Source organism: Elephantulus edwardii, unplaced genomic scaffold (genome assembly GCF_000299155.1).
Source record: "Elephantulus edwardii isolate Elephantulus edwardi_28Jun2011 unplaced genomic scaffold, EleEdw1.0 scaffold00272, whole genome shotgun sequence".
NCBI classification, from domain to species: Eukaryota; Metazoa; Chordata; class Mammalia; order Macroscelidea; family Macroscelididae; genus Elephantulus; species Elephantulus edwardii.
Window position 1 is genome coordinate 3232158 of NW_006400022.1, and position 16314 is coordinate 3248471.

Below are 16314 nucleotides of genomic sequence, written 5' to 3' on the forward strand. Positions count from 1 at the left end.
TGGTGTATATTTTGCAAAGAGAGAAGATGATCCTGTGTGCATAGACTTCAGTCTCCTTGCTGCAGGACCTCTCAGAGCCTTTACAACCTTGTAATCCTCTAAAAGGACACGCCACTGTTCATTCACCTGGACCCTCTTTGCAAAGATTTACTTGTTGGCATCTCCCTGAATTCAGCTTAGGAAGTGCTGGGTGAGAATGCAGTTCTGACCGGTCTTCACTCCTACTGTACCCCCATACCCCAAACATAGACCTTGAAAGCAGGGGGTGGTGCCTGAGCCTGGGTTGGGGTGAACCAGCCCCAAGGCTGGTTACATGTACTCTGTTGCAGTGGAACTTCCCACTGCTGATGCTGGTTTGGAAGCTGGCACCTGCTCTGTGCTGCGGGAACACTGTGGTCCTGAAGCCTGCGGAGCAGACCCCCCTCACTGCGCTTTATCTCGGCTCTCTGATCCAAGAGGTAAGATGCTCTGCAGCCCCACTTCCAGAACTACAGTACAGGGTGCCCGTGGCATGCTGTGCATGGCCGTGCCGGCCTCTTCACGGCTGAGTGGGGTAGAAATGGCTCCTGTGTTTTGTTTGGCAGCTGTGATTTCTTTCTTCTGCCTGTGGGTCACTGAACTAGAAGAAACCCCATTCCGCCCCCCGTAGTCCTAATGAGAACATTTAGCTCTTATGGATTCAAACCTATGGTTTAGGAATAAATGTTTTGTCCTGAGAATTTGCAGGAGGGTCAGCTGAGAGAGGAGCACACATTTGGGGATTTGACTGGGCTTTGTATTCACAGGTTTAAGTGGCCCCCTTTTCTCCTGGGATGCTGTGCCCCCTGAGCCTCCTCTCCAGGTTACTCAAGGCAAGCCTTGTCTTCTCCCATGGCCACAGCCCCAGCTTGGGCCACAAGCAGCCAGAAGAGACACTTCCTCCCACACACGCTGGGCACTGTATTTCAGTCATTCTGTCTCCAGCTTATATATGGCAAGAACTGAAGGGAAGAGCTCAAATGAAAAGGAGAATGGGATGGAAAAATATGCCTTTATTTCTCATCTCAGTTAAGTTTATATGGTTATGTCCTTGAGTTCCTTATTTCTTAGTTAAAAGCTTGGGAAAGCCCAACATGGACCAATCTCCTCTTCCTGGGGCTGCAAGGCATAGCTAACCCACTGATTTGACTCACAGTTTCTAAAATTACTCCACTTGACGGCAAGCAACAACAACAAACAACAGCTAAAAACATAAGATCCCCAAAGCAAACTTCCTGCCACCTGGTCAGTTCCAACCCCCAGGACCCTCTGGCTTTCCAAGGCTGGGAATCTTAATGACAGGTCTGGAAAAGATGCAGCCAAAGTGCTGCACAGAGGCAAGATGGCAAAGCTTCGTCTCACAAACTTTGGCGTGTTGCTAAGCAAAACTATTCCTTGGAAAGGTGGAGGGTCAGCAAAGGAGAGGAAGACCCTCAACCTGGTGGATGGCAGTATGTCAGAGATGGTGAGGATGGCACAGGATAGGGCAAGATTCAGATCTGTTGTTAATAAGAACACTCTGGGAGGTCTGGTGGCCTAGTGGCAAGAAGCTGCACTGCAATCCCAGAGGTGTGCAGTTCAAATCCACCAGATGCTCTGCTAGTGTACCAGTCAGATCTGATTTGATTGCACACACACACAAGAACACTGTGAGTGGCACCCAACAACAACAACATATCATAATTGGAGGAGATTGTGAAATGGCCAGTGGATTTGAATTGCTGGAAACATGCAATCTTTGATTAGCAGCACAATGTGCTACAGATTACACCACTAGAACTCCTCCCAAAAACACAGTGTCAAGGAAAACCAAGTGCTTAAGCCCCCAGGTCCTAAAACTTTCACGTATAAATACATTTAAACGTGTCACTGGAGATATGATGAATTGGACCCCCCCTACGAGTCCAGCTTGTTCATTTTTGGGTGTGCTCAATTAATAAAGAAGAGTTGTAAGGGCAAGGTGGGGAGCCGTGAATGTGACAGCTGAAGAAATGATAAGGCTGTCTTCGAAGTAGACAGTTAACCAAAAGGTTGCAGGTTCTAATCCACTCAGAGACTTCTCAGAAGAGAGGCCTGGTGACCTACTTGTGAAAAATCAGCCTTTAGAAGCCATGGAGCACAGCTTACCTTGACCCCTGCAGGGTCACTGTGAGGCCTCCCCACAGGAGCTGGTTTTTCCAGAAAGGCCAGTTGTGGAGTGTTGCAGGTTGAACAAGCAAGAGAGCTTTGAGGTGGTAACATCTTGTGACCACTTGGAAGAAATCAGTAGAACCTGCTTTCCCGTCAGTTCAGACTATTTCCGAAGTGGCAGGATTTATAGATGAGGAGGCCCTTCTTTTTCCTAGTGGACTTCAACCTCTGCCCTTTCCATTAGCAGCCTGGCATGTCATGACTAAACAATAAAAAATGGGATCCCAGGAGGGATGTCCTGCCTGTAAGTGTTGGGGTTTGTGACCAGGGAGGCTCCCTGCTGCCCCGCGGAGGTGTTCTGTTGCTGCCACCTTGTGACCTCAGCGTGTAGCTGCTTGTTACTCTCCTGGCATTGAGGGGGCGGAGGAGATGGGGCTGTTTGCCCTGATTCACCTGCACATGGGTTGGAGTACAGTGGGAAGAGCAAGTGAGAGATGAACCCTGAACCAGGCCTGTCCCAGGGACCCAACCCAGACAGAGGTGAGTTCTGGAAGTTGCCCAGGCTCGCCTTTGCTTACTGACATGCACAGCCAGGTGTCCTGGCCTCACATGGCCTGTGCTGACACCAGTCCCTTCCCTTCCTCTGACCACCACCTCCGCTTCTTCCCAGGTTGGCTTCCCTCCAGGTGTGGTGAACATTGTGACAGGATTTGGGCCCACAGTAGGAGCTGCCATTTCTTCTCACCCTCAGATTGACAAGATCGCCTTCACTGGCTCTACAGAGGTAACTGTCCTCACAGGCTGTGAGGTTACATGAGATGTGTGAACTTTTCCTTTTGTTGTTGTTGTTATTTGTCATCGAGTCAACTTCAACTCATAGTGACCCTACAACAGTTCTTAACCCTGCTCTTTCCTGCACCAACCTTATCGTCTCTGACACACCTACCACCATTACCCCAGTCACTGAGTCTATCCATCTCATCTGGGGTCTTCCTATTTTTCAATGTCCCTCCACCCTCCCAAACATGCTGTTCCTCTCCAAGGACTGGTCCTTCCTTGCACCATGCCCAAAGTATGTCAGGAAGAGATTAAAAATCCTTGCCTCCAAGGAGCAGCTTGGTTTCACCCTCTACAGGAGGAACTTGTTTGTTCTCTTAGCAGTCCATGGATACTCAATACTTTTTCACCACAACTCAAAGTCATTGATTTTTCTTCTAGAGAAGTTAAAATATTATCACACATACACATACTTACACACACACTTGGATCAATTTTTAGTATGTAACAGGAGCAAAAACAAAATCACTGATAACAGTTTTCATGCCAAATAAATAACTAATAAAATGCAGAAATTCTAGAAGAGCTTGATAGAGAAAATAAAATAATAATGTAAGTCAGCCTAGGAAAAATAACATCATTATCAAGTTAAAAACATAACTGAGAGATAAGCTGGGGGAAAAAAACAGTTGTCATCCATTCAGTTCCCCAAACACATGGCTGCCTTCCTATGTGGACCATTGCTGCAAGTCAGTGAAAAAAGGACAAACTCAAGGGTGGGCAGTAGGCACCTCCACAGAAAGAAATGCTGGATGGCCTGTGTGGGATCCCAGGAAACACTTCTTTCTGTAGGGAGAGTGAGGAGAAAGGCATTCACCCTTTGATTCACACACATCTGTGTGTGGAGTAATCTTAGAATGTGTTTCTGTATACTTAGAAAAGAAGAAATCCCCCAGTACAGTAGGTCTTCTCCAGTTCCTTCTTGCTTACTCTAGCCGGAACCTTCCATGGCCCTAGGGGACAGTGCTGTCTCTGTCCTTCTCTAACAAGCATTGTGGACATCTTGGAGATGAGGAGTCAGAGCTGGGTCCCCAACATATAGTTAAGAACATCGAACCACAATGAGATACCACCTCAAACCCACTATAATAATAGGGTTTGCCAGAAAAAGAAAAAAAATGTTAGTAAGGATGTAGATTAATGGAGAACTTTTGCATTGCTGGTGGAATTAGTTATGTAGCCACTTTGGAAAACAATTTGGCAATTCCTCAGAAGGTTAAACCTAAGAATTACCATTGGCCCAGCATACACACACACACACACACACACACGGAGGTATACAACCCCCAGGAAAACTCAAACAGATATAGCACATGTGTGTTATGACAGCACTGACCACCAAGGCCACTGGGTAGACAGAGCCAACAGATGTACGAATGAGCTAAACATATATAGTCATACAGTGTCATGTGACCCAGCCATCAGGAGATGAGAAGCCCCCACACCACATGAATGGAATTGAAAACATGCTGGCGAAATAACAAATATATGAAAGGACATTTCCTGTACCATTCCCCTGTCTGAGACATCTGGAATGAACAAAGACGTGGAGAGAATGCTCGTGCAATCTCTGAGGGACCTGTGGAGGGGAGAGGTCTTCCCTCAGTGGGCCGTCAGTGAGAGGAGGGTATGGAAACAGTGGTGGTGGCCGTGTCACACACTTAAAAATGGATGCAAGTTTTTTGTTACATGTGTTTTGCCACAATAATTTTCTTCAGTAACAGTAAGACAGCTGAGGGTGCACCCCCACATCCCGCCCCCAAGGCAGCTCTTCCTGTCTGTCTTGTCCTCTTGCCCAGCATCCAGAGGCCTTGCCCTGCTCCTCTCCAGCACTTCTACAGCCTTCCCAAACTTTCTAGGTTGTCCCGGAGGCACCTCCCTCAGCAGTCATGGCTGTGGCTCAAAATGTGGCTCTGTGACTTCTCCACTCCGCTGGTCTTTGTAACTGGCATGTCCTCCTACAGCTCTAAGCTATTTGTTGCTGCTGGTGAGCTGTGAGCCTGTAGCTGCTTGCTTGGCTTTTGTGGTTCTCCTTGGAGGCACACACAGTGTGCTCATAATTCACCAGCCAGTTGCCATCACATGGATGTTACTCCTGGCAGCCTCACGCAGAGCAGAGGGCACTCTGGAGGGTTTCCACCTCTGCTTTCCAGCTTACCAGGTTTTCTCCCGGGTGTCTCTGGATGAGCTCAAACATCTGGCCTTTGAGTTAGCAGTCGAGCATGTTAGTGTGCACACACACAGCTCAGTGCCACTGAAGTAGCATCTGGCTTCCCGCAGCCCAGCCATTCTTGCCAGGTGCCTGCCAGCTGCATTGGTGTCCATCACTAGGACAAGAGGTTTGAAGAGGGCTATTTTGAAGACCTTTCTTCCTTCTTAGCACTTATGGCACCTAGGTTTACATTTTGCCCCAGATCAGTGGCATGCCATCTGAGCCAGCTTAATCATCCACAGGGAAGTTTCTGGTGCTGTGAGGAGGCCCTTCAGGTGTGCTCAGGAGGCTGAGCTGAGCACTGCTTTTGGGGAGTGGCAGTTCCCTAACCACTAGGCCCCAGTTCTCTTCCTTGTATGCTTCCAGATTCCTTCCTCTATTATTAGCAGATTCCCTCAGAATGCAGTCAGCAACCACACAGCCAGGCCCACCTCCCCTATGGGGAGGAATCTTCCCGACAGAATTTCAGACATCACTGGTGAAGGTGGGAGGGCTGCCCCTGGTGACCTTGAAGCCTCATTTAACTAGCAGGACTGGCTTGCTAGGCTCACAGAGATGCATAGCTGAGATAGGAGGTCCGGGGTCAGTGGCTGGAACAGCAACAGTTGTTTTGCCACTGACCAGCTGTGGCCTGGAGCAAATCACCTGGCCTTCCTGGGCTCACCTTCTAGGCCTACAAGTGGAGTAGATCTAACCACAGATTCCAGAGAAAGGCTGTGTTCCTGTGATCAGCAGAGGGTCACAGGGCCTAGGGGCCAGCGCGTAGGACACATAACTCTGCTCAGAACATTCGCGTATACATTTGAGGTTTAATCTTGCCTGTTTTCTTTCATCCTGAAGGTTGGAAAACTAGTCAAAGAGGCTGCCTCTCGGAATAATCTGAAGAGGGTGACGCTGGAGCTTGGGGGCAAGAACCCATGCATTGTGTGCGCAGATGCTGACTGTGAGTCCTGTGTGTAGAGCTCTGTAGGGCTGGGTTTGGGAACCACCTCTCCCCTTGCATTGCTGCCAGGCTGGTACTGACTCAGAGCTGTCCTGCCAGGGTTTTTGAAGGCTGTACGTCACATGGAGGAGATTGTCCATCTTTCTTCTGAGGCACCTGGTTTCACACGGTTCAAAGCACCAGAGAGGCACTGCCCTTGGATTAATAGCACAATCCTCTACATACTTTACCACTAGCCTTTCTCATGTGTCTCAGCAGCCCAAATTCTAAATCAATGAAGACACAGATATGTTGTTGTTGTTGTGGTGGTGGTGGTGGTGGTGGTGGTGGTGGTGGTGGTGGTGGTGGTGATGGTGTACCGTTGTGTTGGAACAAGAGCTGACTCTCCAGAAGGTTTTCAGAGGCAGTTAATTGCATGGAAGGAGATTATCCACCCATCTCCCGCTAAGCAGCTGGTGGATTCGAACCCTGTGCCTTTGGGATTGCAGTGCAACTTCTTGCCACTAGACCACCGAGTTTGTTTTTCCTCTGGGGACTATTCTGTCTACAGTACCCGGCCAACTTTCTAGCTGACAGGAGGCTGCAGGGAAGAAAGACATGGCTTAGGTGGCAGCCAGTGTTAATGCCTCATACCCCCTAATTTATGGGGCTGGAACCATGAGGACCAGGTCTGGTTTCTTCTCCAGAGTCCCCTGAGGGACCAAGGGTGGCGCAAGGTGGGGAGGAGAGCCGATGCTTTCTGCTCATAAGCATTAACTCTCCTCTCCCCTCAGGAGGCCCTCTGGTGGCCTGTGGGTATTCTGTTGTGCTGCCATCACAAAGGTGGGCAGTTCAAATTCACCAGCTGCTCCTCGGAAGAAAGATGGGCAATCTTCTCCTATGAAATTTATAACCTCTGAAAACCCATTTGAAGTTTGTGAGTCGGTTCCAAGCCAACAGCTTACACACACTCCAGGTCAGCAGTCGCCATCAGTGCTGGTTTCAGGTACTGTTGGGTGCTCAGGGCTGAGTCATGTGGACCTGTGAGAACCACTGTGCTCCTGAGGTTTCCATTGGCTGGAGTGTGGAGTGTCAACTGCTGGGCCTTTCTTCAGAGGCACCTCTGAATGACTTCGACCCCCGAGTGAGAGCGTTACCCACACACTACCCAGCAACCCTGCCCTTGTCTCAGGTCTGCCAAGTTAGAGGGAACAGTGGTACTCTTCCAGGATGCCCATCCTCTCCTTCACCACCTCGGCCCTGGAAGGCTTGAGGACAGCCAGTGTTAGAAGAGATGCTATTGTTGGTGCAGGGCCACCCTGGGAATGTACCCAGGGGAGGAGGTACCTCAGCTTCTGGAAAAATAACCTCCCCTACCTGCTCACTTGTTCCAAACATTCTTCTCTGGACAACAAAGCCTTCAATCCCACACTCAGGTCAGGTGGAATTACAAGCATGCACACAAGAAACGGACTGGCACGAGTTCTCCCCGAGAGAGTGTGCTGGCAGAGGAAAGACAGGAAAACTAGGAGAGAGGTCCCTCAGTTAGTGCCTTCGTGCGGAGGTGGCATCACTGGTATGACTCAGGGTTTCCTCACTGGACCCCACATTTGAAGTCAAGGTTTGGCACTTGGGCTTTTTGCAGCTCAGGCTGGACTTTGGACTGGGGCTGGTTTGTCCTGGAGCCATAAGCATGCTCTGGGCATCCTGCTACTCACCTGGGCAGTGCAGCATTAACCCCAGGGTGGGAACAGTGCAGTGCCACCACTGGCCCTCTGTGGTCCCCACCTGTGGGTGGCGTGCAACAAGGGACCATGCTTAGAGGGAGGGTTGCTAAGGCAGGGGCACTGTAAGAGGGTGGGGAGCTGGAGGGGGTAGCCCCTTACCCACCTGGCTGCCACCACATGCTTCCCACATCCTTGCAGGGGTCTGGCCCTTGCTCCATACACATGGAAGGTGCATTCCTCAAGCAAGCAGTCGTGGAGGTGTGGGTGAAGGATTGAAAGAGAATGGAAACCCGGCCACTACTCAGCACTGGAAGCACCTCTGGGTAAATGCCAGTGGCATCCAGTTACCATTCTTATCCATTAAGCATGTCCTCAAAGAGCTTACCAACAGATACTTTTCTATATTTGTTTTAGTAACTGTTTTTAATTTAAATGTCTGCTCTACAATTTGTATTCAACTCTGCTGTGCCATAATAAACACTTTCATTTTTTTTTTTTTTTTACCCTTCAAAACCACAGATATATGAGTCAGATACGGGTCAGGGTGATTTATTGCCAATAGTCTGGCTATCAATCAGATCAGCAGTTCATATCTATCAGCTGCTTTGAGAGAGAAAGAAGGTCAGTCAGGCTCAGCCAAGATTTGTAGCCTCAGAACCTCAGTGGAGGGTTGTTATGAATCAGAATCAAATCAAATAAAGAAACAGTGTGCGAAGTTGCACATGGTATTGTTATTTCATAAGATGATTCTTTCATTTAAAATGGAAAATTTGGACTCCTTTAGAAATTCTATCCAATGCTCACTTCAGTAACACTTTATTTATTTTTTTAAAAAAGGAATGCAGAGATTAGCATGGCCCCCGCACAAAGATGACATGCAAATTTGTGAGACATTCTGAAAGAAAAAAAGTTCTATCCAATTGGCCTGCATAAGTCTTGCAAAGTTTGTCCCACTGAAAATTTTTGTTGCTAGTCGACCCCAAGATAACCATATGCAATGAGGTTGGGTCACAGTGACCCAGAGGATTTTCATGGGCTTTGTAGATGTAAATCGCCAGGACTTTTCTCCTAGTCTGGAATCTTTACTAAGACACAACCAGCATTGCAGTGAAACAGCCTTCACTGACAGGCAGGGGTTTAGCAGGATATCTCAAATGAGGTCTCCTGCACAAAGGCTGGACCCGACTGTTGAGTCACCACTGTATTTCCCTTTAGAGAAGGGGACAGCGTCCTTCTCCATGGACAAGTGCTGATTGGGAATGCTGCAACTCCCATGTGCATTAGCACATCAAAGACACTGATAAGTCCTGCAGTTGGGGACTTAACCCTAAATATGGTTGGATGGAAAATCTCCTCCCTCCTCTGTTTTTGGTAATGCTAAGAACAAACATGATCTCTAGCCTCCAGTCTGTTGGGGCTGACTTTCCACCTCAGGCAGGACGCGCTGCAGCCCCTGCAGTGCTGCGCTGATGACTGACTCACTGCCTGCCTGTCCCCTGCAGTGGACCTGGCCGTGGAGTGCGCCCACCAGGGCGTCTTCTTTAACCAGGGCCAGTGCTGCACTGCAGCCTCCAGGGTCTTCGTGGAGGAGCAGATTTACAGCGAGTTTGTTCGACGAAGCGTGGAGTATGCCAAGAAGCGGCCAGTGGGCGACCCCTTTGATGCCAGCACCGAGCATGGACCTCAGGTAACAAGCTGGTGGGTCTGACTGGAAGGTACCCAGCTGAGGGCCAGTGGTGACTCCTCTGTCTCTGCAGCCCTGCACCTAGTAAGGAAAAAGTGCTGACTGCATGCTCTCTAGGGGCTGGTTTACCATCCTTCAACAGGAGAGTCCCTTGGGTCTCTGTGGCATTGGTTTCCACCAACAGGAGCTGGACATAGGCCCGCAAGAGGAGGTTCCCATTTCACAGAGCTTCTGCTGTCCCCTTCTGCTCTCTCTGAGTTCCCTTTTTCTGCCTCATTCTCACGTCCATGGGAGAGCTTCAGGTTACTACACCCACAAGATAAATCCCGGGTGTCCTGGATGCCATCCCAGAAGAAGGGTAGCCAAAGCCCTTGTTAGCTGGGAAGGGAGGACTGCTTCATTCCACAGTGGTGAAAAGGGACAGAGGGCAGGCAGGATCTCCACCCGGAGGTCCCAGAGCACCCATGCATTACAAAGGGTGACTCTGAAGGCAAAGGCTAGGAGGCATCTCTGGGAGAGGAGTACATCTCGGAGGCTGCATGGACAACCAGGAAAGGGTGAGAATGATCGTAGCCACCAGGCTTAACTACCCCGTGACAAGGGCACATCCTGTATCACTTTCTTGCTAATTATGAAGTGAAGCAGATGGATAAATATTTAAAAGAAGGCAGCCTGATCATCCCATGCATTATTGAAATGAAAGGAGACTGTCACCTACTTTGCTTTTAGCCCAGCCGTAATGGTCCAGGTCACAGATCTATGAGTCGGTGCGGGGAGCTACCCTCCTGCCCACCTTTCTGCATGGGAGGCTGTGTGACTCTGAGCACAGAGCTGACTTGGTGGCCCCAGAGTCCTCCTCAGTGTTTCCTCATCTGCAAGATATGTGATTATAATGGGAATTTCACAGCACTCAGTAGATACTTAATACAGGATAATTTTTAATTTCTTGTTTTAAGTTTTGAAAACAGGAATATGTAAATACAGAGACTCTTTCCCCTTGTGGCTGTACATGATTGTGCACAACTTCAAGTCTTACCAAAGAACTTTTACATCTACAGTAATTAGATTTTGCTCTGGAGGACTTACAGCTGTCCAAACAGCCCTATCTGTCTCCTGCCTGTAAAACAGCGAACTGCCCTAGACCTGTGTCCACCGGAACCCTCTACAGTCATCCAGGTTTATTTGGCAACTGAGCAGCAAGGCACATAAATATTATGCAAACCACCTGGCAAGTGTGAAGTCTGGCCTCCACCCTTTCCAATTGAGAGCACAGCTTTGGGCCTAGCCCCTGGGGGGCTGTGTTTTCAGTTCCTGGGGCTGTGCTCTGCCTTGTTGCTTCACCTCCTGGCAACTTCCTCTTCCTGCACAGAAAGCACCAGCTGAAACTTAATGGAGGAGACACAGATTTAAACAACATGCTCATGTGAACTCCCTAGGGAGAGCCGAGTTAGGATATGTAGGGTTTCCCCTAGGGCCTAGAACTGCCAGAACAGACAGATGCTGCAGCCTGGTCGGAAGAGGAGATGTGATCAGCAGCCACCCGGGACTATCACTTGGCGTGATGAAGGCCTCAGACTCTTCCACCACTGGGGGTTGGGGCTCAGCACACCTGGAAATGTTAACCCAGGACTTGTTGCACTCAGAGACAAGTACAGAAAGCCTTGGAATATTACTGGGTCTATTCCATATGCTTTCTTTTATTCTTTGATTGGAAGAAGTGCATTTGCTTGGATCAAAAAACCCAAAATGTTTAAAGAGAAGTATGTTGTTGTTGTTGTTGTTGTTGTTGTGTACCATTGAGTCAGAATCAACCCATAGCTGATGTTCCGGCAGGTTTTCAAAGGCAGTAAGTCACGTGGGAGGAGATCGCCCAACTTTCTCCCATGGAGTAGCTGGTGGTTTGAACTGCTTGCCTCCGAGTTGGTAATGCAACTCCTTACCGCTAGGCCACCAGAGCTCCAGAAAGGAGTCTAGAGTATGGAACTTTTTTCTGTTTCTTATTAAAGAACAACAACCAAAAAAAAGAGGTGCAAAATGGTGCTGATAGTACAGTATTTTTTGGCTGAAAATAACTGCATAAGTAAGAGTGCATATCATTCTTTATAAAAAGTGATATGTTGTTGTTAGGTGCCATTGAGTCAAATGTGACTCATACTCTGTGAACCTAACTTGTGGCTTCTTCACCATTTCTGACTCAAGTCCATTGCTACAGTCACTTTTTCACCCCATCTTGTTGAGTCTTCCTCTCTTTCAACTTCACTCCACCTTTCCAAGCAGGATGTCCTTTCCCATTGAATAGCTGTTCCTAGCAACATGTCCAAAGTGTGTGAGACAGAATTTCATCATCTTTGCCTCCAAGGAGCACTCTGGCTGCACCTTCTCTAAGACATATTTGTTTTTTCTTTTGGCAGTCCATGGGATATTCAGTACTCTTCTCCATCATCACAGATCAAAGGTATCAATTCTTCCTCTGTCATCCTTATTCATTGTCCAGCTCTTAGATCTAGCATAACAAGTGATCAGAGAGACCATGCCCTGAATCAGGTGCACTTTAGTCTTCAATTGATATCTTTGCTTCTCTTACTATACTTCCTTTTCAACCTTGCTCACGGAAAAAGGAGTATATAGATTATTGTAAAACAGGCTCCACCTTGCCATGGGATCTTATTGGCCCTCCTGGGTATCTCATGTTCTTGAGGTTTTGGATATCCTTCTAGAATTTCTTTATTCATATACATATGAAAGCCATTATTTTCAGGCAAAAGATATTATACTATTTGCATAATTTTGCACCCTTTTTAGTATTCTTTACAAGAAATGGGAAGACCTTTCATCTTCATTCTTTCTCTCATGACTGTAGGAGTCCATATGTGCATGTATTAGGCATTTGTCTCCTGGGGAAAGGTGGGTAGGTGCTGTCCCACAAACCAGTGAGTGCATCATGTCACACATGTGCAAGGAAACTCCCAGGATAGCACAACCAGATTGGGAATGCTGAGTACAGATAACGGTTGTGACTTCCATATATGATGCCAGATCACTTTCCGCTGAGAATGAGCTAGCCAACAACATTCGAGCTTGGCTGTTTCCCAAATCCTCCCCTCAGAATATATTGTCAACCTTTTGGATCTTTGCCCATCTGATAGTTAAAAGTGGTATCTCCTTTAGTTTTAAAATACATGTATCTCTTATAATGAATTAGCATATATGAACAAACCACTGCCTTTCTTTATCTAACAATCCTGCATTTCCTTGCATATGCTTGTATTTTTTTTTGTCAGTTGTACATGTGTAGTACTAGCTATACAATATACTAGAGAGGTCAGCTCTGCTGCCTCCAGTTTGTGTGTTTCCTGTTGGCCTTGCTTATCCTGATTTTGCCCCTCACCTTTTTATGTTTTTCATGTTTAAACATCCAGAGCTTTTCTCTTCCAACCTTTGAGTTCTAAGTCATGGAAAGATCACTTACACATTAAATTTGCAGAGGCCTTCTCACACAGGAGAGGTCTGAAGATTTACGGTTTTGATTTTCACTGGTAAATCTTTGCTCTGTCCAGGATTTGGTTTATTGTAAGGTGTGAGGTGAAGGGGATCCAGCTCAACTTCTTTGCACTGTGTTGTCTCCATTCCTCAAGACGAGTAGGTCCCATTGTACTCACTTCTCATGACAAATCATCCAAATGTACCTTTTTCTCCTTTAAAAATATTCACATGAAAAAAGATCCAAACAAAGCCTCAGCTACAGTAAATTTATCCAAACCTGGACTCTCCGAGGCATAGAGGGGACTGTTAACAAATTCCTGGTCAGAAACAGGACTCCCTAGGTTTGGGGAAGAAGGGGTAATCATAGTGCGTCAGACAAAGCACTGCTCCCTTTGACCAGAGTCTACTAAAGAGAAGCCCTTCTACTTCTGCCCAGGGACCAGCCAGGCGCAAGCCAGTGACATGGGACAAGCCCCACCCAGAGAGATCATCAGGCAAGGTAGCAAAAGGTCTGATAAGCTCCTTTACTTGTCCACGAACTCTCGAACTCATTCCATTCTGATTCCAGCTTCCTTACTCACCCGCCCCCTCCCCACTCCATCTCGAACAGATAATCCCAGTAATTCTCTTCCTGATTCATGATGACAGGCGAACAGGGCACTAGAGGACTCCCAGGTAGAGTTGGATTTCAAGTGAAAAAACCATGCTGTCCCAAATATTGATTGGGACGTGCTTATGCTAAAAGATCATTTGTGGTTTATCTGAAATTCAAATTTAGCATGATACCTTTTATTTTATTTGCTAACTCTGGCTACCTTGGTTGGAGGCAAAGAATCAAAAGCAGAGATGCTATCTTCTTGGATCTCATCTCAACTGTGAACTGGCTTACCAGGGAAAAGGGGCGAGTAAATGGAAAATGTTGTGAGGATGAGAACAGGACACCGCCCATTTCCCCCTTACTCCAGAGAGCCTGGATTTGAGCCTTAGAGGGATGACTGCCATGTGTTCTTGGACAGAACAGCCAGGGAGAGGACACTGGATGGTTCTGAAGGCCTTTGAAGGATAAAATGGTAACTACTGCCCTGGAGAAGCCTCGATTCTTCTTCCTGTTTGTTTGTTGCAGATTGATCAAAAGCAGTTTAATAAAATTCTCGAACTGATTGAGAGTGGAAAGAAGGAGGGTGCCAAGCTGGAGTGTGGGGGCTCAGCCGTCGAGGACAGGGGGCTCTTCATCAAGCCCACTGTTTTCTCAGAAGTGACCGACAACATGCGGATTGCCAAGGAAGAGGTACGAGGGGGCTTCAGCAGAGCTACTGGCTGTGGGAGCGGTGGGCTGAGCTGAAGCTGGATTGAGGTCTCAAGGACCCCAGACTCTTCATGAGGGGTGTGTTTTCCCTTTCCTTGGCTGTTAGCATCCCCTTTGGGAGCCATAGGAAGAGCTGTGTCCCCCTCGTGGGTCCTGAGAACTGGATGGCAAGTCCAGAGTCTCTTAGGACCCCTACCCCACCTGCCCTTATATCCACATGCTGCTTGTTGTCTGGAGGGAGAACAGTCAGCCTTCTGTGCCTTCTGAGTATACCCATAGTTAGTCCCGTACTCTGTTGGGGAGGGCTGTGGTTACCTGTGACTCAAGATTTGGATTCGGAGCCTGAAGTCACTTTCACTCTCCTCTGCTACACTTAAATGGCAAGTATTCATTTAAAGAGCATATCATGGATAGAATTTTCATTGACATTTTCTATGGTAACCACTTAAAATATTAAGTACATTCTAAGTCAGGGAGCCCACACACATGTCAGTGCAGAGCGTGCCCCTAAGCTGACTTTTCAGGAGCAGAGCACCAAGCCTTTCTTCCAGGCACATGAGTGGGCTTCGTCTCTAACCTCTGAATTAGCAGCCAAGTATGCCAACTGTTCACACTGCTCAGGGACTCCTTCCATCAGGAGTATCCTTAAAATGGTGGAAATTAGAGTGACTCTACAAGTGTTTAAACCTAATTTTGTCTTTCAAGTCCATCATTAACCTGGATACACAGTGGCCCCTCCTAAGCATCTATGGGACAAGAACATAGTTCTGTGAGGTTGTATTCTGCGAAGTTGTCCTTTGAAATCCATGACAGAGTGAGTCATTTCTGAGGGCTTCCTGGTGCAAAGGCTTAGTAAATTTTGTCCTTGAGCCTTTGGACTGTCTTTGTCAGGTATATCTTGGAAAAGGTGCAGCCAGAGTCCTCCTTGGAGGCAAGGATTATGAAGCTCCATCTCTTGTACATTGGACATTTGCTGAGAGAGGCTCTTCTTTGGAAAGATGCTTAGAAAGATGAAGGGATAGGGAAAGAGAGGAAGACCTTTAGCCAGGGATATTGACCTAATGACTGCTGCAAGGGACTTAGGTGTGTCAGAGATTGCAAGGATGGCACAGGATAGGACAGGGTTCAGGTCTGTTGTCCATACTGTGAGTTGTACTCTACTTGACAGCACCTAACAACAACAGCAACTGTATCATGATAGCATGAAATTTACTCTTTAAACATCCCTATGAGACAAAATTCCCGAGAAGACTGGAAAAGTATGTCATTGGGCTTCACACAGATGTGAGGAGTTATAGTAGTGCCAGGTATCAAATCAAATACAAGCTTCCTTCTTTTAAACACCCAGCCATCAGCCTTCTCCCTTCCCTTCTTTGCTGAATAAATGGTAACTTGCCCTCACTGGGGAGCCACTAGGGAACATTTTCCTGTGTGTGTTGTGAGTGTGTTGTGTTCCACAGCTGTGCCTGTGAACATCCTTCCCCATAAACCAAGCCTCCTGCCATCAAGTTGCTTCCAACTCATGCTAGCCTGTGTTTCACAGATTAGAACTGCACCATAGGATGTCCTTAGCTGTAACCTTCATGGAGGTGGGCACCAGGCCATGCTCCCATGGCATCTTGCGCTGGGTTCAGACCTCCAGCCTCTGATCAGCAGACAAACACAACCAGTTTATGCTGCCCAAGGACTCTTCTTAATGTCCTCTCAGCAAAAATGTCCCAAACTATGTGTCTTTGCACACCTCAATCTGCGTGAATTTTTTCCAACACTTGGTGACCTATGATGATGAGAATATTACAATATTACCTCCTACATAGCTATTTTTGTTGACCAGTTTAAATTTTGTCTCATTTTAATACTTTTCTTCCTTTTTTGTTTAAAATAAACTTTTTATTTTGTACTGATTCACTTAACAAAATTCATACACATTGTTTTTCACACCAGATCTTTCCCATTTCCTTTACTCACCTCTTCCTCCACCCATCAAATTGTGTG

The 16314-nt window shown here is 47.4% G+C and overlaps 1 protein-coding gene across 1 annotated transcript in view; it reads left to right on the forward strand.

Moving 5' to 3' along the window:
• Positions 1 to 16314, forward strand: part of ALDH1A3 (aldehyde dehydrogenase 1 family, member A3) — a 57718-nt gene that overhangs the window by 27004 nt on the left and 14400 nt on the right. The window contains exons 6-10 of the mRNA XM_006900057.1: positions 330 to 458; positions 2819 to 2932; positions 6038 to 6140; positions 9349 to 9533; positions 14137 to 14301. Of these exons, the coding sequence (XP_006900119.1) occupies positions 330 to 458; positions 2819 to 2932; positions 6038 to 6140; positions 9349 to 9533; positions 14137 to 14301 (696 nt within the window). The remainder of the gene's footprint in view (positions 1 to 329; positions 459 to 2818; positions 2933 to 6037; positions 6141 to 9348; positions 9534 to 14136; positions 14302 to 16314) is intronic.